The sequence below is a fragment of the Doryrhamphus excisus genome, linkage group LG19 (assembly GCF_037039965.1).
Source record: "Doryrhamphus excisus strain RoL-2023G ecotype Guam linkage group LG19, RoL_Dexc_Guam_v1.1, whole genome shotgun sequence".
NCBI lineage: Eukaryota > Metazoa > Chordata > Actinopteri > Syngnathiformes > Syngnathidae > Doryrhamphus > Doryrhamphus excisus.
This window is the reverse complement of record NC_136375.1, coordinates 13,158,699-13,180,574: the sequence shown is the minus strand read 5'-3', so window position 1 is coordinate 13,180,574 and position 21,876 is coordinate 13,158,699. Positions and strand designations below refer to the sequence as shown.

The window sequence follows — 21,876 nt, the reverse complement described above, 5'->3', positions numbered from 1 at the left end:
TTGCACTCTTATTGTGATGGACGGACACAATGACATTTTTCGGTGCAATTTCCGACTAAATTGCCGTGAAAACAAGTGAAGTGTGTTTTCCGACTCAGACGGCGAAGATCCATCTGTCTGCTCTACGTGCACGCACACACACACACACACACACGTGCGCACGGACACACACCTCCCATCGCCAGCTGGATCGGGGAAAGCAGCACTTGGGGAACAGTTGACACTCTGATCTCCTTAATGGTTACATCCTCCACGCCCGACACCAGAGACGCTGCCACACAGCAGAAAAATACAAATTGCAACATTCCCTCACACACACATGCAAACACTCTAATCGCATACGCTATCTTGTTTAGCAAGCCCCCCCCCGACCCCTCCTTCCTCGTCCTCCTCGCAATCAGAGTCTCAGAATAGGAAGCAGGGAGAGGAAGCGGCCCAACATTCACAGGCTGGGAACAAGGAGAAGGAAAAACAGCCGGAACCTGGAATTTACGAAGGAAAAAACAGCAGCCATCCCAAAATACCTCAGAAGCATCTTGGCAGATAAACACTCTCATCCTCGTTTCTGTTGGTTACGCTACAGCGTCATGGCGATCGAGGAAGCGGGTTTCCTTTGAAACGCCACGTGTAACGACCTCATTAGCAGACGCTCAGCTAATCAGCGCTAAGTGCAGCAGACCAGACACCCTTAGCAGAAGTCTCTGGCCAGCTGGGGGACTGGGACGGGGGCGGGGGCACCAGTGATTTGGAACTGTGCAATAATGCTTTACATGATAAGGTCCAAATATGTCACAGCCAACCGTGCTACTAGTGAGTGAAAAAAAACAGCGGTCCGGTAAATGTTGCTATCATTCATACTTCTATGGAGAACAGCATCACGACAAACCACATGACTGTGTTCTGGTCTCTAATTGGGTGCAAAGATGTAAACAAGCAGAGGCTTTATGCACGAGTAAGTAAAGGCAACATGACAAAACAAACTTGAATCGCTCTGGGGACGATCTAGCAGGATATGGTACACCAACATCTCAACACACCACGTGGCATCATTGTCTTTTTTTAATGGTCGCAAGGACGTAAACAGGAAGAGGTCTTTGCACTAGTGAGTGAAACAACGCTAATAAATGACAAAAAATGTGAATAACCTGACTCACTACAGGTAGAATGTATCAGGCTGTAGTACACCAACCATGTGGCATCATTCTCTTGGGATAACTTGAATCTAGTAGGTTCACCAACATGCCAACAAACCAAGTGGGTTCATCCTCTTCTCGTCGGTGCAAGGATGCAAACAGGACGGTTTTTGCTAAGCTAATAAACACAACAATGAAATAAAGAAACAATAAATGTAATAATTTGTCACAGCATCCCAAGAAATCATGTGCTTTCACTCTCCGCCTACTGGCTACAAGGTAAACATCCTTCTGTAAACAGACAAAACATCTTCCTCAGGCTTCGCTACACGTCTTAAAACAAAGCCAGGAGTTCTGGCAGCTATCTGTCAGTCAGCTACAAAGTTTGATGATGTTTTACTCCAGCGAATAGCAAGCATGATGTTGCTATAAAAATGTCAGCGTCATGTTAGCGCTTTAGCATGACATATGCTAATATTGCTAATATTTGCGTTCTCCTGTTTGACTCCTTAATGTTACACTGTTGCATGCGACAGGTCATTTATTACGTTGGACAAGCGAAAAGTGAATCAAGTACACGCTCGCGCTTGTTGGAGATACAAATGCGTCTCATTAGCATTAAAGCTACAGACACAAAAGGGTGTGTTCGCCTTCGCCACACTTATGGGACACTGAAAAAACTAAATGTTATAAATAAATTCCTTTTTGATGTAAATAGAAATGAAGTGTTTCATCGGTCCTTCCTGTGGTTGAGGTTTGGGATCAGCGACCCTGAGGTCATTTCCTCTGACCTTTCCTTCCTAATAGATTCCTAATTGATTGAATTTCCCCCTGCCAATGGCCTCCTATTAGGATGTCTTCATCCACACATGCAATACCCCTGTGCTTCGTTTGCACAACGAGGGAAATGTTTTCGGGTAGCTTTACATTGCTCTCTCAGCGACATCATTTGTTGGGAGGGTAAATGTGGGGCAAAGCATCCAAACTGGACGCTGCAGCTGCGACGTGACGTTTAACAGCACAACCGTCAATCAAAAATGTCACTTAATGATGCAATGCAAGGGGTCATATGTAATCAGATCACCGTATGCGACCAAGGAGTTAGCAAGTTGGGCGGGGAACATGTGACCGCTATTTAGCCTGCAGACGTTGGTGTGTAGTAAAATGAATAAGTTCTATAGACTATTTACGGATGTGTACATGTTGATCAAACCATGGGGTTTTTGTATGGTTATTGTACAGGATTTTTGGAGCAGTTTATAGAGTCTGACAGGTGAAGGACAGAAAGACCTGCAATAGACGTTTGCACCATCCATCCATCCATCCATCCATCCAAAGTCCGGGGACGTCAGTTTGAGTATGTAGCTGTTTGGAATGCAGCACCATTTAAATCCTGATTTAATGGTCTTTATTGGTTAGCTTGTACCCTCAAGTTCAACCAAAAAAATGGACTCCTGCGCAAGCTTGACGTTTCTGTTTATTATTTTTACTTTTCGACATTTCTCCGGCACAGCGTCTTATACAAACAAGCTAGCCGCAGCTTCAACTGCGTACATTGAAAACAAAATACCACCGGGCAGTCCGTCCACAAGACATGTCGCAAAAGAAAAAGTTTGCGGCCGCCGACATATGGCGGTGTGTGTGTGTGTGTGTGTGTGTGTGGCCCCCACCGAGAGCGTTAGTACAAAGAGCCAATGGCAGCAAAGGACCTCACTCGAGCACATCCTGTTTGACTTGACCTCAGAGGATATTCTCCTTTCCCAAGCAAACAAACGGCTCAGCTTTTTGGATCGTACCAACGTCGGAGGGGAAGGGAGGCGACGGGAGAGGACGGGGGAGCCGGGGGACCGTTCTGGCAAAGAACCAGCGGCCACAAGTTTGCAGGGTATGCGCTTGGAAGCCATGCAGGTGTGAAACTGTCGGCCATAAAAGCAGCTGAAACGTTGGACCGATATACTAACGACAGACACAACTGGTCAGTGACGTTAGAAAGTGCAGCGGGTTCAAGGGAAGTGAGAGACCGAGCACACAAGCAAACCTTGGGGTTGCACCAATGGGGGCTGTCAGGTTAAGCCCTCCAAATTGGACCCGGTACTTTTTATCCACGTTCCTGTCCATGGCTGTTGCATCACCCATTTGTTGGGCTTCGTGTACGTATTAAGCGGAAAAAGACAAGGCCACCGCCTTCTCTGATTAATCCATTATTAGACTAAGTCGCCGCAGCCCTCTGCCCCCGGCGTGCCCGCCATCTTTTACTCGGCTAATGGCGCTTGCTGGGAGACGATGGGGATTAACGCTGCCGACTGACACTAATCTCATTGTGCCAGAGGATTTGGAAGAGACGGCGTGCGACCCTGCTACTTCACTCTCACTCGCAAAAACATCAGAGATTTATGCGTTGGACGCTAGCGGTTCTGATTTGTACTTGTCTGTGTGTGGGCTTCAATGGCATACAAGATAATGCTAACATGCGATTTATAGTATAGTGTATGGTTACCTCAAAGTGAGTACTCCAAAGACTCCGTCAGTTACTTTGTGGCAAACACCAATGATGTTTTGCATCAGAAGCCAATGAGGCTTCACTACACATCTTGAAATAAAGCCTAGAGCTGTGCCAGGTACCTGTCAGTCAGCTACAGATTTTTCTATGTTCCATATAATAGGCTAACCTAGCATAATGTCACTGTTAAAATATTAGCATTAAAGCTACAAACACACCAAACAGAGTGTTGCCAGTAGGGCTTAAGAAAAAAATGGATTTTGGACAATGTTAGCACCGACACTACCAATAATAACATGAGAGGTGGTCCTGGCTGGTCCACCATCATTATACAACAGTAACATAGATGATCCACAGTCACCATGACAATGACAAAGACGCTATTCTCCCCACTACAAACCACAGTACCACCAAAATGATTTCAACCATGTTATGTTCAGGTCCAATTATTCCATATTGTTGCTTTAATGCGGCCATTCACTAATGCCGTGTCACTCCACCTGATGAATAAGTGCTAACCATCAGGGCTATGAGTGGTGCCACACCAGATTGAATAATGGAGGCTCTCCGCTTATTGTGAGAGAGCTTTTCATCAACTTGCTGCCACTATATTTAGCCTATATAGCCTGCGTTTCCATGGCTACGGCGGTGCGGTGAAGGGGTTATATACAGTATATGCTTTGTGTGTGTGTGTGTGTGTCAGGAATAGATGGAGGTTGAAAAGATTGGAGTCCCACCCAAAAAAAAGTGCAAGAGGCCTACTGAGAATTTCTATGTTACAACATCCCTGACACGGACACACACACACACACACACACACACACACACACACACAAACGTATGAGCTAAGACAGAAAGGACGTCACCTTCTTGTCAGAGACTTGTGGATGAGGACGTTGATGTTGCCAGTCCACGCGGGTCGGTGCTGGTAGGTGGTTGTTTGGGGTAAACAGTGGAAAGGTTGGAGAGGAGAAAGCGAAGTTCCAAAACAAAACATGGCGGAAGGAAAGTTAGGTAAGATGAGGATAGAAAATGGCCAATGTGGTGGCGAAAAGCAGACAAAAATATATGTATTATCATTTATTAATAATATGTAATTCTATACATGAAATTATTTGTGCTTGTGGAGGGACGCTACCCTTTGCCTGAAATTATTTAAAAGACCTAAACATTATTTATAATTGATGTGTAATACGTACAGAAGTATTCATTGCAATATACAGTACATTTATTTACAGTGTAGCGATGATGGAGTCAAACCCATGAGCGTATACTCTATTCCCCTTTTTCCTTATGCGCCTATAAACCTTTCAGGGCCTAAACTCGACCCTGGAGCGTTCATGGACCTCCATCAAAGACGTCTGCAAGTCCGTCCTTTCACCTGCGAGTCACGCAAACGAGAAACGCAGCCTACACCGTTCTTTCATGTGGCTAACTTCCTGTTGGGAGCACGCTGAGAAGGGGATAAAAAGTGATCTCGCCCCTCGAGGAGCTGCTCGTAAACCCCCCCCCCCCTTTTTTTTTCCTCCTGGTCGGAGCGCTGATGTCACCGCCAATCTGTGGCAGCACATTGACCCGGCTCCTTAAATCACCTTTTTTACGACTAACGATATGGAGGCCAGGCTGCCTGGAGAGCAAACAGTCGTCAGTGCAACAGGTGGCCTGTTAGCCAGCTTAGCTTTGGCTGATAAATATGACATACTGTACAACAGAGACCGCTGTCGTATACACTTTGTAGGATACAGCAGCACAAAAGTACTTTATATCCTTGAGTGTGCGTCACCTCATGAATCAGTATCAGTAGAAATAGCGTGTGAATGCTCAAATGCGAGAATCGAACCAGCAATGTCGTTTATTGGGAGACTCGCCCTCTTCCCGGCTTGAGTCGTGCCACCATGCACAGTATCAACACAATGTTACATGCAATGCTAGAATGGTAAAATGACATGAAAGTACATGAATTGCTTATTTTGAGAAAAATTCAGACTTATGAGGCGAACGTATATCGGAATGGTTTGAAGCGGTTGGGAAATCTGGGAATATTCTTCTTCTTAGTGAGACAAAAAACATCAGAATTTGAAACGTTGGAATCGTTCGAAAAAACGTTGATAAAAAAACAATTGCGGAACAACTGAGGATCGAACCAGCAACCACCGGGGTGGGTCATGGAAAATCTAAAATTATTTTTCACCATTAGGGGGCACCATTTTATTTGCCTGTTTGTTTTTAGAAGGCTAAAATGGACAGAATTTGAAATTTTGCAATGTAAAAACGGAGAATGGTGGTTGAAAATGATCACACCAGGACTAAGGATCGAACCAGCACCACCACTTGAGCCATGCCATCCTTAGGAATCAGTAGAATTCTACAGTAATAGTTATATAATAATTCACCAGTGGGTGGCACCATTTAATTTGTGCATTCTTGAAAAGAATACAGAATGAATGTATGAACGTGTTGAATGATACGGGGGTGGAGGATCGAACCAGCGACCATCTAGTTGGGGAGGCAACCACTCTACATGCCGAGCCATGTCATACTGTAGAAGAAGCTGACTGTTACATTAATGGGAAATGTAAAGTGTTTTTTTCCACCAGCAGGGGGTGCCAAATCAACTGCCCATTCATTTTCAATGGGAAAATTGTCAGAAAATATATAACGATGTTAATGATGTTAAATGTCCTGATAGATAGCCATCGTGTCCTGGATGCGCTCAACGTTTCAGCATTCCAAATCTTCACATTCCAAATCATTATTAAAGCGCTTGTGTTGTACTACAGCGGTTGTGTACAACGTGAATGCGAGGCCGTGGATTTGGTGTCAAGGCCGCAGTGACATTGAATACAGCAACATTCCTCACATTCTGACACCAAGCCTGTGTCACCTGGCGGATCCATGGCGCTGGTTTTTGTTGTCACCGTATCAAACGACACTTTTCAGAGCTTTTGTCCAGTCATCCCTCGTTATATCACCGTTTTTTTTCCAGAAATGACTGAATGAATAAACAATGGCTGTTTTGTGGTAAATTATGATCTGTTATTGTCAAAACGAGTTGAAGTACAAGTGGTATGTAGTACTGTGGTCACTACACGGCAGTAATGACACAAAACATTGATGAGACATTAGCATGAAATCATCAAGTAGTCATGGCATTGCAAACATTATGAGTGAAAAACATGCTCCTCTCTTTCCATGTGGAAGTGGTACAATTAGCAGCATTAGAATGAATACTAGGAATGTAAAGGTGACTATAGGCAGGTGTTTGTGTCTACAAGGCTCTAATAATGTTGAAATAAATATTTAGAAAGTCATAAACAGGTTTCTATGCTCCAACTACAAAAATATTTCACTTTTAATTTAAAATCTACATTTAATGCTATACATGCTATAAATGTATTTATCACCCATTAACTGTTATAAACGAGAGATATCTGTACACAAAAGGTCTAGTGCGCTCATATAGTGTTCCCAAATCTGTCTAAACCTGTGTTGCAAATGTGTGACCAAATGTCCTGCTTTCCCAGGACATGTTTTCACATCCCCTCCAGGCTGTCCTAGTGTTATTTTGGTTTGTTGGTCTTCCATTGGGCGGCACGGTGGTTGAGTGGTTAGCGCGGAGACCTCACAGCTAGGAGACCAGGGTTCAATTCCACCCTCGGCCATCTCTGTGTGGAGTTTGCATGTTCTCCGGGTACTCCGGTTTCCTCCCACATTCCAAAAACATGCTAGGTTAATTGGCCACTCCAAATTGTCCATAGGTATGAATGTGAGTGTGAATGGTTGTTTGTCTATATGTGCCCTGTGATTGGCTGGCCACCAGTGTACCCTGCCTCTCGCCCAAAGACAGCTGGGATAGGCTCCAGCACCCCCGCGACCCTCGTGAGGAAAAAGCGGTAGAAAATGAATGAATGAATGAATATATATATATATACATATTGTGGAATGACAGAAAGCCTCAAAAAGCCAAAGAAAAAGCTAATCATTTGCACAAAGTTAAACCTCTGAGGCTTGCCAAGTTAAAATCTAGTTAAATTAGGGATGTCCTGCACAATAGCAGTACACATTCTCAACTTCCTGCGACTTAGAAGGGTACATTTGTCCGGAAAATATTGGTTGCATTCCAAAATGTCGGCACTGGGCACAGGTTCCTGTATCATTCTAGTTTTGGAATTATTTTCTTGCCCATTTCAACTTGGTCTGCATTCTGCTTATGGCCATTGCAGATACTGTATATAAAGTATATTCACAATGACTTTCTTTTGGGGCTTTAGGTCTACCTTGTCCTTTGTGTGTCTAAATCACAGCGTTTAGATAACAGATGTGATGACAGACAAATAAAAAGCAATTGGCTTGCACGTCAATCACTTTTCCTCAAAGCAAAGAGTGTTATCAGCTCTGCTCGGCTACTAAAGCTGCTGCAAACTGTTCCTGTCACACCTTTTACTGCCCTTCCATTGCAGGTAGACGGGAGACGCGGCCATAAAACAAAGCAGATAGGGCTGACTCTGTTTGCCGTGAGCCTTCATTATGGCAGAAAAATCCCAGCTGAGCGGCGACAACACGGGAAAGGACGGACGAGCAAAGACTGATGAAGGTTTTGAAAGTCAACAAGCAGGAGAATTTGCAGCTGATGGAGCGTAGTATGTGTATATTTAGAAAGAGAGCGGCATGCATAAGCCATTGTGCCCGTGTGGACTCACTGGGGACACAACAGGTGTGTCAATAGCAGTGCAGCCCCGCGTAAACACAATAAACGCTCTCCATTTTCACTCTCGGCGAGGCACACGGCTACTGTAGAACAACAACAGAGGGCACGGCAACAATCGACAGTTTTGACCAACCCTATAAGACAGGGGTCTCAAACACGGGGCCACATTTGGCCCGCAGGACACTAGTTTGAGGCCCCCGCCTTGATATGAAAGTTTAACGTTAGTGCGGCCCGCGCAAGTTTGATATGGATGCTGTATGGTATCATGTACCCCGAAAAAATTATTACCTTTGATTAATGTTCATGTTAAAGGTTAAATAACTGTTAATAGTTATCCTCCCTATCCGTGTGGAAGTGGTAAGTTTTTGGCTATTTAAGTTCAAAGGAAATAACTTGAAGGCTACCGTTTAGGTCGCTCGCTCTCTAGTTTGCGAGTTAGCATGTGTCTCAAGACCCTGCAGTTGCGCAATATGTTGTAAATAAAAAAAGTATAAATGGGACTATAGTCGTGTTTTGTCATGTCTACAGGGCTCTAATAATGCTTTGTTCATTTTAATCTGAAAAAAATAATTTGTCTACCCACCAACGAAATGTGGTTTCTTAAGTTTTTATTATTTGCCGTTTTATTATTATATTTATTTATTACTGATTGATTGATTTTCTTTAGTCTTGATTTGTTTATTTATTTTTCATCTTATTTTGTGCAGAAAAATAAAAAAGTAAGATATTTGAGAACAGTGCAATGTTTTATCAGAGCTTTTCTTGTAGAAAATCGAAACCAAAGCAAAGTTTATTCATTTTTCTGTTTTTAATAAATGCGTTTTTTTTTTTTTTTGGAAAACCTGATGCGGCCCAGTCTCGCCCAGACCCTAGCTCCAGTGGCCCCCAAGTAAATTGAGTTTGAGACCCCTGCTATAAGACATAAATGCATGCTTTGATGGAGACGGGTGCACCTGATATTGTACAAAAATGGAGAATTGGCCGAGTCCTTGGTTTCAGGTGGACCCATCACCATCACATCATTGCATGGAACTGGGGTATCACCCAAATGACCACTGTCTTTTGGCACCATAATAAAGCCAAACCATTCCTGTCTGGACGTGCCTCCTCCTTTCCCGGACACCTACGCTGGAACTTGCACCACGTTCTCCTATCTAGTCTGGTGTTTGTCCCACCTTGTCGTTGACTGTGGACTGTGAAGCCAGTCTGGTTCTCGATGCCCTAAGAACTGGTTCTGTGTTGTGCAAAACTGTATACGTACTAAATGACCATGCGGTCAAAAGAGAGCTATGCTTTCTCATGCACTCCACAACATTATCAGTTCAACTCTCTATAAAGAAAGAAATAAAGCCTCTGTCTATTTTTAATCGCCCGATGAGAACTGACGCAGTGTTAGCTAAAGAGCTAACGTGGTAAGACCACACAACACGTCCGTCACGTTGGCAAAGTCAGGCCAGTGTGGAGACGTTACAGGAACAGGTTGGAGGTTGGAAAATTGGCCCGTTTCCCTCTGTGAACAGATGACCAAAAAATGGCGGGCCCAGCCCGCCAGATGGTAAACGAGACGGATAGAATGACAACTTCGAGCCATCGCACGGTGAAAACACGTTTTGTGCACGTTTATTATCAGAAAAGACCGCTTTGATGTCATTTTACATAGATTTGGAAATACATAAATATACATCAGCTACAATAATGCTACTCTTTATAACACAATATGGAAGCAAGGGCTGCACATTTTATGCTACTTGACATCTACAACCTAGTGTGTGTGTGTGTGTGTGTGTGTGTGTGCACTCATTTGCATACAGCTGAATAGTGATGTGCCCGCACACTGTGCACCCGTGTGAAGGCGAGTGCGGGACACGCGCCTCAACAATGGAGAGGGAGGGATGCAGGGGAGGGGGTCACTGCTTAAACTTGTCACACGCCATCAAAGAGGGTGTGGAGGGGGTAAGGGGGGCGGGATTACACACCTGCACACATTGATGATGGTAAATGTGTGTCAGGTAGAAGTGTACAGTAAATCATAATCCCTTGTTTATTATTTTCGATGTCAACTGGATGTTTGCCCCAAAGGCTCGAAGTCGCTGTTATGCCGTTATGTTATTATGTTGCTGCAGCTCATAAAAGCACTGCTGACACCTGTTAATAGTGTTGCTGTTTCTGGAAAACGCATCATTGATCAAATGTATCTATGCGGCTTTTTGACCTGCAGCGTCCTTAAAAAAAAAAAAAAAAAAAAAAATGATGATGCATGAGCAGCAACGTTTTGACTGTCAATTAGCAAGATGGCCGATTGGATAGCAAACAAGGCCACACCGCTCCATAATAACACTGGTAATCATTTATCTACTCCATAGAGTAACACTTTATCTACACATTATTATGACCAAAAATGAATAAGCATAATTATTAATAACAAGTAGGAATATTTAAAATGATTAATATATGTGTTATTAACATTATTATTATTAATATGCAGTTGCAGTACAAATGATACTAATTAATTGATACATAGCTTTTAAAAAGTGTTTAGTATTTGGTTCGACTCTAAAAGGCAGTTCAAATTCAAGCTAATTTAGATGTATTCTATCAAATATTTATTTATTATATACATTTGTCATTTAAATAAGCGATTATTATTTTCAGAACTACATTTCAATATAATTCATTAAATCAGCTGATATTGATTGAAAAGTCAGTTAAACTGTATTTCTAGTAATATATTATAATGTGAATAATATATTTAATATTATATAATTACTGTATATTTATCCTTATGTTCTACACAAATTATATATATTTAATATATTGACAATTATACATAATATATCGATATATTGAAATAAAAATGCACATATTTATATTAGAGTATTTTTTATGAATAATGACATGAAATCCTGATTTAATTAAATGTAATACATGAACGTATAAATGCAATTAGTCAAACAACTTAATGCTTGCTTCAACTTAATTAAAAGGAAGGTCATTTAATACCTTTCATTAACAAAGAATAATCCAATGCAAACCAAAATAAATCATATTCATAGGTTCTATGGCTTCATTAAATATCATACAATTAAATCATTGCCCCCCCCCTCCAATGAGGCACGTGACATGGCTAAATATTTGCACTAATTAGACAGCCCTCATTGTCCGCCAATCTTTGCACATACTGAGCAGCGTGTGCGCCAAAAAAGAAGTCATCAGATGTTGGTGCTGGCTAATAAATGACGCAGCGTGCACGTATTCATCTGGATGTTTGTTGTTGGGTCGTACAGGGAGGGGGGGAGGAGGATGAGGAGGAGGGGGGTGAGTACTTAAAAAAAAAATAGGAAAGTGGGCGTGGTCCCGGGCCGTGGTGATTGGCAGTTTACGTAATGAGGCGGCTGGTGAAAGTCTATAAATGAGGGAGGCTCACGAGCCGTGGCTCCAATGAAGAGGAGGAGGGCTCCGTGGACGCACCGTGGACCTCTGCGCAAAAAAAAAAAAAAAAACATCACAACAACTCCTACTACTACAAGACGCCGCGCGTACACGCTGCAGCGGAGACGTGCACGTTTGTGGAGTACAGTGCCATGCGAGGGGGGGCTGCAGGAGGCGGAGGGGGGGCCAAGCTGCTTGTGGTTGGATATTGGGTCACATTTGGATAACTTTTGGGAGATCCGGGAGCTGCGGGAGTGGGAATTCGGAAGGATTTATCCCCTCTTTTTTTTTTAATTCTCTGATTTCATTCATCTCACATTTGGAATTGTACGTCTTTTTGGGGAAGGGGGGGTCATTCTGCTGAGGAAGGATGGCAGCGTGGTTCACCTTCACCCTCGCATTCAGCACCATAGCACAGGTATGAGTGAAGGACGGGACTGGCTTGTTTTTTGGGGGCTCTAACATTTTCATTGCCTATCTTGTAGGTTTTTTGCTCGGGGGTTTTTGAGCTGCACCTCCACGAGTTTCGGAACCACAGGGGTCTGCTGGCCAACGGGAGCGCGTGCAAGCCCACCAGCTGCAGGACTTATTTCAGGATTTGTCTGAAGAACTACCAGGCCGTGGTCTCGCCGGGGGATTGCATTTTTGGGAGTACCAGGACGCCGGTGCTGGGCTCCAACTCCTTCAGTGGCACGCCGCCCGGACCCATCCAGATCCCCTTTAACTTTGGATGGCCGGTAAGATTTGTGGAGGGGTTCTGTTCTAACCATTAAACACGCTGCACGCTGTTTATTGCTTTATCTTTGAAGCAACTCATTCAATTATGAAAAATGCAAATGATATGTTCTATATGAGGTGAAAAGATCCACTCTTCCTTTTTGGTTTCTCCCTTCAGGGCTCCTTTTCTTTAATAATTGAAGCCTGGCACTCTCCTCATGGAAATCTACCTGTAGGTAAGTGCAGTGTTCGACTTTCGCCACAGGAGGGCGCCCCAAGTGCACACTCTCCATGCAAAACTCAAGTTTACCTTTCAAGATGTAATCGGTTTAAAACAGCTAAAAGCAACATTGCTACATTTCTAAAGCACTTTTTTTGGAATCTCCTCCATACTTTGAACACATGTTGACACCTTATTCGGCCCTCTTTGTTATGAACTCGCAGACACCTTCTTCATTCTTCTTCTCAACACAATTGAACTTCCTGCGGTTTATTTTTGGCGTGGGAACGATCCGTGGGCTTTGGTGAGAATACGCAGCGGCTGCCAAGAAGCCCTGACTGCATCTTCCTGTATTTTACACCTTACTCTGTTCCGCCCTTCTGGAAGACGGGACCGGGGGCCTGGGAATGTTTTTGCCGACGGAAGAGAAAGAGGAAATTTCAAACCTGAGTTTATCTTTCATCTGGGCTGTATAGGATGTGATAAGGGATGCAGCTTGCCACCGGGCAGATTAGTCAAGTGGAATGAGGCGACGTTTGAAAACGCCAAAATTTATAATACGCTCACATGGGAAGAAAGGAAGTCATTGTACCTTTAAGGGTACAGTTCATTCTGATTTGGTTCTGGAAAAGCTAGACATGGTCACCTTGGAGTCCCAAAACCACCACCCAAACCTCAGACAATGTCTCTAACAGAACTGTAACTCATTCTGCCTTCTCTCCCCTTCCAGATACCGAAAACCAGGACTTTTTAATAAGCTTTTTCGCCATCCAAAGACAACTGAGCGTCGGCACCGACTGGTGTCAGGACACGCAGACGGCTGAGCAGACCGAGCTGAGGTATTCCTATCGCTTCGTCTGCAACGACAGCTACTACGGCGAGAGCTGTTCCAAGAAATGCACGGCCAGGGACGACCGATTCGGACACTACACCTGCACCAGGGACGGACAGCTGTCCTGCCTTCCTGGCTGGAAGGGGAAATACTGCGATGAACGTAAGGCATCAGCTGTTTTTGGGTTTCTACTGGGGCTTTGTTGTCGCTTGGTCTTATGGTGGACTTGCCGTGGTGCTGTTGTAGAACAAAGATGCTAACATGTCCGACTATTTTCATTGCCAAGACCACAATGGTGGTTTATTTACGGACAGAGTGACGGTGATTGACTTTTGTGTAAGTTATTTCTACAAACAAAGACATTTTCCCTTTTTGACAAACCTGGGTTATGGTCTAATTCTGCCTTCACGCCAAGTTGGAACTACTTATCTAAATCGTAAACCGGCACATTGTCTTTGTCGGAATGGGCCAACGAGGAAGCCTGCTGACAGCCAGAAAGATGGCGGAAACTTGCGATAAAGAGACATCACAGGAGGTCGTATCCAGAGATTAGACTGCATGCAGAAAAAAAACTATTTTATTAAGTTGTAGTTGCTTTATGAAGGAGCTAGCTTCCAAAGATTAGCGTCCAAACGAATACCCATTTGTCACGGTGAAAAGGAAACATCACATAAAGATACTTGGTTTCCTGGGACAGCAACACAACTGCTTTCTGTTGTATATTGAAGCGATTGTACGTATTCAAAATGTACACCGGAAAAGGTGGGAACGGGCCAACCAGGAGGCCCGATAACATTTGCAGGCCACCCCCAATGTGACAACAAATTAATCAAAGAGTGGCGCCCAGAGACTAATGGCAACCATGTGCTGGGTAGGAACACCGCGGGCGACAATGGATCTGTCAGCCATGCCGTTTGGTGGCCAGAGAGAAATTGGCACGTTTCTATTTCGACCAAAATTCCAAACATATGGCGTGACGTGCTGCAATTAGGAGAATCATACTTCATGAGTGACTGCGGGGGAAATAAGCCAGACTGGGAGTGTTTGGGGGCTGCTAGAGTAGCTTCCGAGCATGTCGGACATTTAGCATAGACAGGTGTGCTTTACCTGATACTCCTCTATTATTTACCACAGTACTGGGCCGCGCGTGCGCTGTAACCTAATCCGCCTGGGGAGAGGCTCGCGCGTGCGTGCCGCACACGGCGAGGTTAATCACGCTGCTATTATCCCGCCACGCGCCACCGAGCAAGCGGGCGCGTGGCGCTTGCAGCAGCAGCTGCAAATATGGCGGCGGCGGCGGAGCGACAAAAACAACAATAGTGACAGCTGTCTGCTATTGAGAGCGAGCATCTGTTGCAGGCTAAACTGGCTGCTTTACCGTCAGCCGCTGCTGTAATGTTTGAGCCCAGCGAGTCCGCCCCATCAGCACAAACAACTCCCCCTCCCCGCCGTAACGGGCGGCGGTGGAGCGAAGTTATTTATAAAAACATCAAGTTTGACCTCTAACAAGTTGCTATTATTCTTACTACTAGAAGCAACAAGAGATGTATTTTCATTTGTTTGTGTGTCTATGTACCCTGCAGCAATCTGCCTGGAAGGCTGCAGCGAGAGGAACGGCAATTGCTCCAAGCCTGGCGAGTGCGTGTAAGTATTTGAAAGGGGTCATATTATTAGGTACGGTTATTATGAGGTCCAGTGCAAGAGCAATGCGTCATCTTCCTAACCCACCACCGTAAGGCCAAACTCCTCAAGTGATTAACACACCCATAAAAATGTCATTTTGACATATGCCCCCACCCCCCAACCCCCAAAACCCTCCTGCCATTGTTCACTCGCAACACAATCCAGGTTGAAGCCCTAAAAATATTCCCCACACACTTATTAAACACATTTTCAAGTATAAAATATACATGTGCTCATCACTAATGGATGGTCATGTCTAAGATGATTGATTAACATACAACAATGGTGTGTTCAATGGCAGCTGAACAAAGTGTGACATTGCAAGCTTGGTGAAAAAAAGCAGGACTTTTATTTATTGTGTCGTTTTTCTAAATGAAACAGTTTGGTGCCACGGTACTTCATGTTGTTTTGGGATTCAAGTAAACAACCTCATCACAAGCTCAATGCAGCAAGTGTTACTGTAGTCTTACCGTCACCTACTTCTCCGACCTTTCGTAATAAAAACAAGCTACGATCATCAGTAAATTCCCTGTCTGTGTGGCATACGCTGAGACAAATTCTTACCCGGATCATATTTTTGCCCTCTTTTTGAGAGACGCAAATCCATCATTCCCCAAGCAACAGAATGAGGTTAAAACCCTTTTGGATGCCATCATTAAGCCGCTCCCACGTCTCCGCACACTCAGCAAAGCAGCGTCCTACAGACCATAATAGCATAACATCTTGGCCCGCGCTGGGAGTTCTGATGAGAAATTTAGATTGGGAATTGGGGGATGTCGGTGTCACCTGTTTCTATTTTTGCCACACTTGGAGCTGTTAGTGATGAATAACTGATTAGAATATTGGACTATAACACTTCAAACTATCAAATATCAAATATTCAGCCTTGAGGGTTTGATTAGTTGTCTGGCATTTAGAACTTAGCAAAACTCTTGTATCATGTTAGATTTTGCAGGTGTGCCTAATGGTTTTGAACACACACACAAATAAATCATTATTACACTAAAAATCTGCTCAAAAGTCAAATAGTGAACTAGTTGTAGTGCATACGAGTGGGAGATCAGTATGTTTTGTCGCCCCCTACAGGTGCAGAGAAGGCTGGCAGGGCACCTTCTGTGACGAGTGCAAGAAGTACCCGGCCTGCAAGCACGGCACCTGCCAGCTACCGTGGCAGTGCAACTGTGAGGAGGGCTGGGGAGGCCTATTTTGTGACCAAGGTAAGAGCAGTGCAGTGGTCCACTTTCCAAAACCCCTCTCATGTTGCCAGAGTCTGCAGTACATTAGCTCAATTGGGTTTCCGCCCCGAGTGTCCCCTCACTGGATGACACACATCCGGGGCGGATAACGTTCTTTCCACTCACTCCTCTCTCCTGTGTCTTATTAGACTTGAACTTCTGCACGCATCACCATCCCTGTGTCAACGGCGCCACCTGTATGAACACGGGCCAGGGAAGCTACACGTGCACGTGCCTGCCAGGGTTCACGGGGGTCAACTGCGAGCTGGAGATGCAGGAGTGCGACAGCAACCCCTGCAGGAACGGAGGGATCTGCACGGTAAGTTTTTTCATTCATTTCAGCTTCCTGCAAACACGTTCGTCCTTAGCGGGTCAAAAATACCTTGGACATGTACGTCACAACAAGAGGTGGTCAAGTAACCGTTAGCCATAACGACGTTTTAGCTCATCACAAGCCAGGAAAAAGTCATTTCCAGTCATTTGCAGAGAGATTAGGGCTGCTGGTGAGCTGGAGCCTATCCTAACTGACTTCCAGTGAGAGGTGGAGTCCATCATACAGAGACATTTACACCAACTGACTAGATTCTCCAATTAGCCTAACCTGGATGGTTTTGGAATGTGGGAAAAATCCGGACTACCCGGAGAAAACACCCGGGAAAATCATGCAAACTCCACACAGACATTCTGCAAATTCAAAACCGTAGCACCTGACAGTGAGGAAGACAAGCTGAGTCACTACGACTCTGGGCTTGCAAGCCTTGAAGAAAGTTCATCAAACGTCAGGTTCACACAAAATGTACTGCAGTAAGTTCAAGGTTTCACTAGTCAAAAACCTCCAGACCCTTTCAGTCAACTGAAACATGATTTGTTTCAAAACGGGCTACCAAACTGGAACATAAAACCCTGGCAGACTTCCACCAGGGACCACACAAGCCTCGTTTAGATCAGTAACAGAATTCTTAATCATGGTTAAGAAGTAATCAAGACCGAAGCTTGGAACAAACCCTGCGCTACCAAAACAAACAAAAACCTGAATTCCTCCGCTGGCAGAACTACAGGTTTACATGCTGTGTTTGTAAAAGTATGTCTAAGTCTTAATGTGGAAGTCTAAAGCTAAAATTCCGTCTGTGTTCCCCCCAGAATCTGGAGAGCGGCTACATGTGCACGTGTCTAGATGGCTTTGAGGGCTCACACTGCGAGCACAGCCTCCTGACGTGCGACGATTCGCCCTGCTTCCACGACGGCAAGTGCTGGGAGAAAGACAACGGGCGGAGCTACATGTGCGAGTGTCCCCGCGGCTACACCGGACTCAACTGTGAGAAGAGAGTGGACAAGTGCACGTCGCTTCCCTGCGCTAATGGTACGACCTTCCTCCCACCCCGACACCCTCCCCCAACTGGAAGTTGTGCGGAACAACAGGAATTGCTGGGAACTGGGTGTCCATTGTCCTCCGTATAAACAGTCGACAGCTCGGAGCTGAAGCTTGTAAATGTCACCGCAGCTCGGGGCGGATGGTTGTTGATGAAAGCGTGGGACAAATATCTTGTTTGATTCGGGTGGAAATGTTCTTTGTGGGAATAACAATCACGGCTTTGTAGCTGTGCTGCTCATTGGATGCAGATGTGTGAATTGAGACCTCCTCTTAGTAGAATTTGGGATGTTGACAAGTCAACACTACATGGATACTCTAATCAGTAATAATCAGTCAGCAGGGGTTGGACTAGATCGCTTAGTTCCCTCCGAATTCTCCATTACTTAATTTCATATTTTTAGTGTAGAATTTGGTGTGGAAGAACTTGAGAGTCCTGAGTCTCAAACACCTTTGGGGTTTCCTGCGACAGAGATGCTGAGTTCGGCATCACTGGAATCGTGTAAGGTGGGAGGTACCTGCGAAAGGGCCTTACCTTCTTGGCCTCGGAAAAGAAAAACACTTACCCTAGAGTCTGACAATAAGTCCTATGGGGTAGCTTAGTAACGTACCTTGAGGGACTTGGTTTCTAACAAGGTTGGCGTAAGGGCCGTGTTAACAGGACTCTTCCGCCCCTCTGTAGGTGGTCAGTGCCTGATCCATGGTGGCATGCGTGTATGCAGCTGCCGTGCAGGATTTACAGGCCAGCGCTGTGAGATCAACATCAACGAATGCGCCGGCAACCCGTGCATCAATGGCGGCACCTGTCTGGACCGAATCAACGACTACACTTGCGCCTGCGCGGCAGGCTACAGCGGACGTAACTGCGACAAAGTCCTGAACGAGTGCCCCCTTCATCCTTGCCTTAACGGTGGTGTCTGTACCGGCGGGCCCGGCAAAACTCCAGGGACCTGCATCTGTCCGTCTGGTTTCACCGGTCCGAGCTGCGAGTTCTTTGCCGCCGTGACTTCACAAGTGGGAGAGATTCAAGACGGCTTCCAGTGGGCGGCGGTCTCCCTGGCCGTGGGGCTGGTGGCGCTGCTGGTGCTGCTGTGCATGGTGGGCTTGGCCTTGAGGCACATCTACAGGCAGGGCCGTAGGCAGCACGACGACACAGAGACCATGAACAACGTGTCCGGCGCTCAGAGGGACAACCTGATCCCGGCGTCGCAGTTGAAAAACACCAACCAGAAAATGAGTCTGGAGGTGGACTGTGACTCAGAGAAATCGAACTTTATCTATAAAAACTATCATTTGGACCCTTACAGCTCGAAAACAAAGGAGTTTAAGGACGAGAAGTCACAGGAGGACAAAAGTCTTATTTATGACAAGTGTTTAGAAGAGAAGAGACCCTTGAGTAGAGTGTGCAGGTAAGAATGAATCCTGAATCATTTGCACGGTTGTGCTTCCTGTTTGCGCTAACGCCGCATGATTTGTGTCCGCAGTGAAAAGCCGGAGTGTAGGATATCCACAATATGCTCCCCCAGAGACTCCATGTACCAGTCGGTATTTGTCATAGCCGAGGAAAGGAGGGAGTGTGTCATAGCCACCGAGGTGAGCCACAGTACCATCTAGCAACTTCTGATACCACTCCGTATGAGGTGTCGGGGGCATTAACATGACAAGAGGTGATAGAAACTGTTTAACTGCTCTTCCAATCTTTTCCGGTTCTGATAAAGTGCCGTGTTAGCAGCCATGCTAACCCCTACAGCGCATGTAGCTATCCTAAGATACCAAGAATCTGAGATCTACTTGTGTGTGACTGTGCCAACTTCCTGCTTCCATGGAGGGGTGGGCTCAAGGAAGAACACACTTCGGGGTTGCTGGGGTTTTTTTGGACATTCTGCTTAGTTTCTCAGTGAATAACACTTGAATGTTGACATAATTCAGGAAAATAAATATGGACATTTGACTTGTACAAGTGGCAGGTTGAAAAAAATAAGGGACAGGATCAGTGTAAGTTGGTAAAAACTCAAACCCTCAGCCTCAAGACCGTTGGTTTGACAGTCCGGGCTTTTTTCCAAAGGTCCTGTGTTGAACACACATGTGGCGCTGAATCACGTGACATCAAAACAATTGAAGAAAGAAAGCATGCAGATAAAGTCAGTCGTCTTCTGCTTCCCAAGGCTTATCTCGACTGACAAGGAAGTGGAATTATTTCTGCCAGTCAGTTCGTAGTATAAGATGACAAAATATCAGGGAATGAGCCAAGTCAGTGGAAGTATAGTCAGATATTTTGCCAGCATGTCACTTCTGGTCACGTGACTGTGACCATCTTTTTCGGAAAGCAGCGTTTGCTAGCCTACACAGCAATGACAGGCCAGCGTTTTCAGATTTCCCGTTTTCCAAAAATAGCCTTACAGAGCTTGTGGATGAATGGATGTAAGACTCATTCATTTTCTACCTCTTATCCTCACGAGGGTCACGGGGGGTGCTGGAGCCACCCCAGCTGTCTTTGGGCGAGAGGCGGGGTACACCCTGGACTGGTCACCAGCCAATCACAGGGCGCATATAAACAAACAACCATTCACAGTCACATTCATACCTATGGACAATTTGGAGTCGCCAATTAACCTAGCATGTTTTTGGAATGTGGGAGGAAACCGGAGTACCAGAAAAAACCCATGCAAGCACGGGGAGAACATGGGTGGGATTGAACTCGGGTCTCCTAGCTGTGAGGTCTGCGCGCTCACCTACTTGACCAACGCAAATATACTAGACCTGAAAAAGTTTCCTTGTGGACAGCTCAACCATAGTGACGTTTTCTGAGGTCCCATATTCAAAACGACTAAGTTTGAACCTTTCAGATTCTGGAAACCCCAGAATCCAAAGCGCAGTTCCAGAAGTGAAGCTGCCATGCACATGGTGTCAACAACAAATGAGGCCGATGCTTTTGCTGACATTGTCCTCTCCTTTTCCCAACTCCAGGTTTAAAACTGTGAGCGCCGCAGGAAGAGAAGACACACAATCGAGGCAGAATTCAACATTCTGGATTGTTTACAATTGCCGAGGAGAAGAGACTAGAGAGGTTTTCCATGTCCACTGCTGCTCTCTGGAACACTTGAGGGACCCATGAGAAGCCTGCAAGGCCTGAGCAGTGGGAGAACATTAACTTATCATCTCTCGGACTTGTCAGAAGGAGGTGAAGGTGGATTGACCGCCGCTCCTTTCCTGGCCTTGTGTGATAATCACTCTTACCAGCCAACCAATCAGTGAAAGTTGCCTGAGATTTTGATCCCGTTCCGGAAAATCCAACCCAACTTCTTTGCCCAAAAAAAAAAAAACCCAACCGCTGCTGCCACCTTCGCCTTCTATGCAAATAAAAAAAAACTCAGGGTGGAGCCCCACAATCCGACGTCACAAACACTGAGAGTAATGAATGTCTGAAGCGTCGTCTGCAAGAATGAAGACGACATGCAGCCCAATTTCACTAGAAGCCTTAAAAGTGGGATGTGTCGCTTCATCTGTGCCCTTGCTTGTCTCCTCTTGGATTGTTTGCACTACAAAAAAAAGTGGGGCGAAATTAATAAGGTATGGAAGCCCGTTTCGCCACTGAAAGAAAAGAATATCCCTACGCTAATTCGGAAATATGGGCTAAAAATTCTGAATTATGAGACTAAAAAGTCTAAATTATGAGATAAGAAGTCACAATTATGAGATAAAGTGAAAATGATGTGATAAAAAAGTCATAATTATGAAGTGAAAAAGTGAAAATGATGTGATAAAAAGTCATAATCATGAGATACAATGTCAAGATTCTGCGATAAAAACTGTATGATATTGATCACATGGCACTGGGCACATAATCTGAATAAATAAATCTCATAATTGTGACTTTTCACCTCATCACACTGAATTCCCACTGGGATCTTTTTTTTTTCTTGGAGCGGCGTAGCGGGCCTCCATGAGAAGGACTGTGAAGAGAAGCATGCATAGAAGTGTTTCTATGCAACCCAAACCAGATCACACCACTGCCTGCCTACGACACATTTCACATCTACACAACCACTT

General features: G+C 45.0%; 1 protein-coding gene across 1 annotated transcript; it reads left to right on the top strand.

The window, feature by feature from the left end:
• The first annotated feature begins 11,793 nt into the window (after positions 1–11,793).
• On the top strand, positions 11,794–21,125 carry dll4 (delta-like 4 (Drosophila)). The gene is made up of 11 exons (XM_058056126.2): positions 11,794–12,188; positions 12,256–12,507; positions 12,666–12,723; positions 13,438–13,701; positions 15,123–15,183; positions 16,309–16,439; positions 16,607–16,776; positions 17,598–17,817; positions 18,509–19,235; positions 19,311–19,419; positions 20,794–21,125. Exons 1-11 carry the CDS (start codon positions 12,141–12,143, stop codon positions 20,797–20,799), a joined length of 2,046 nt encoding a protein of 681 aa, XP_057912109.2. The 5' UTR covers positions 11,794–12,140; the 3' UTR covers positions 20,800–21,125.
• Positions 21,126–21,876: the final 751 nt, after the last annotated feature.

Bases quoted from the DNA above. Each gene is read 5' to 3' on its own strand.
- dll4 (XM_058056126.2), top strand. From the start codon at position 12,141: ATGGCAGCGTGGTTCACCTTCACCCTCGCATTCAGCACCATAGCACAG. The intron at 16,777-17,597 runs GTAAGTTTTTTC...TGTTCCCCCCAG, and splicing joins GGAACGGAGGGATCTGCACG to AATCTGGAGAGCGGCTACAT. The intron at 17,818-18,508 runs GTACGACCTTCC...GCCCCTCTGTAG, and splicing joins GTCGCTTCCCTGCGCTAATG to GTGGTCAGTGCCTGATCCAT.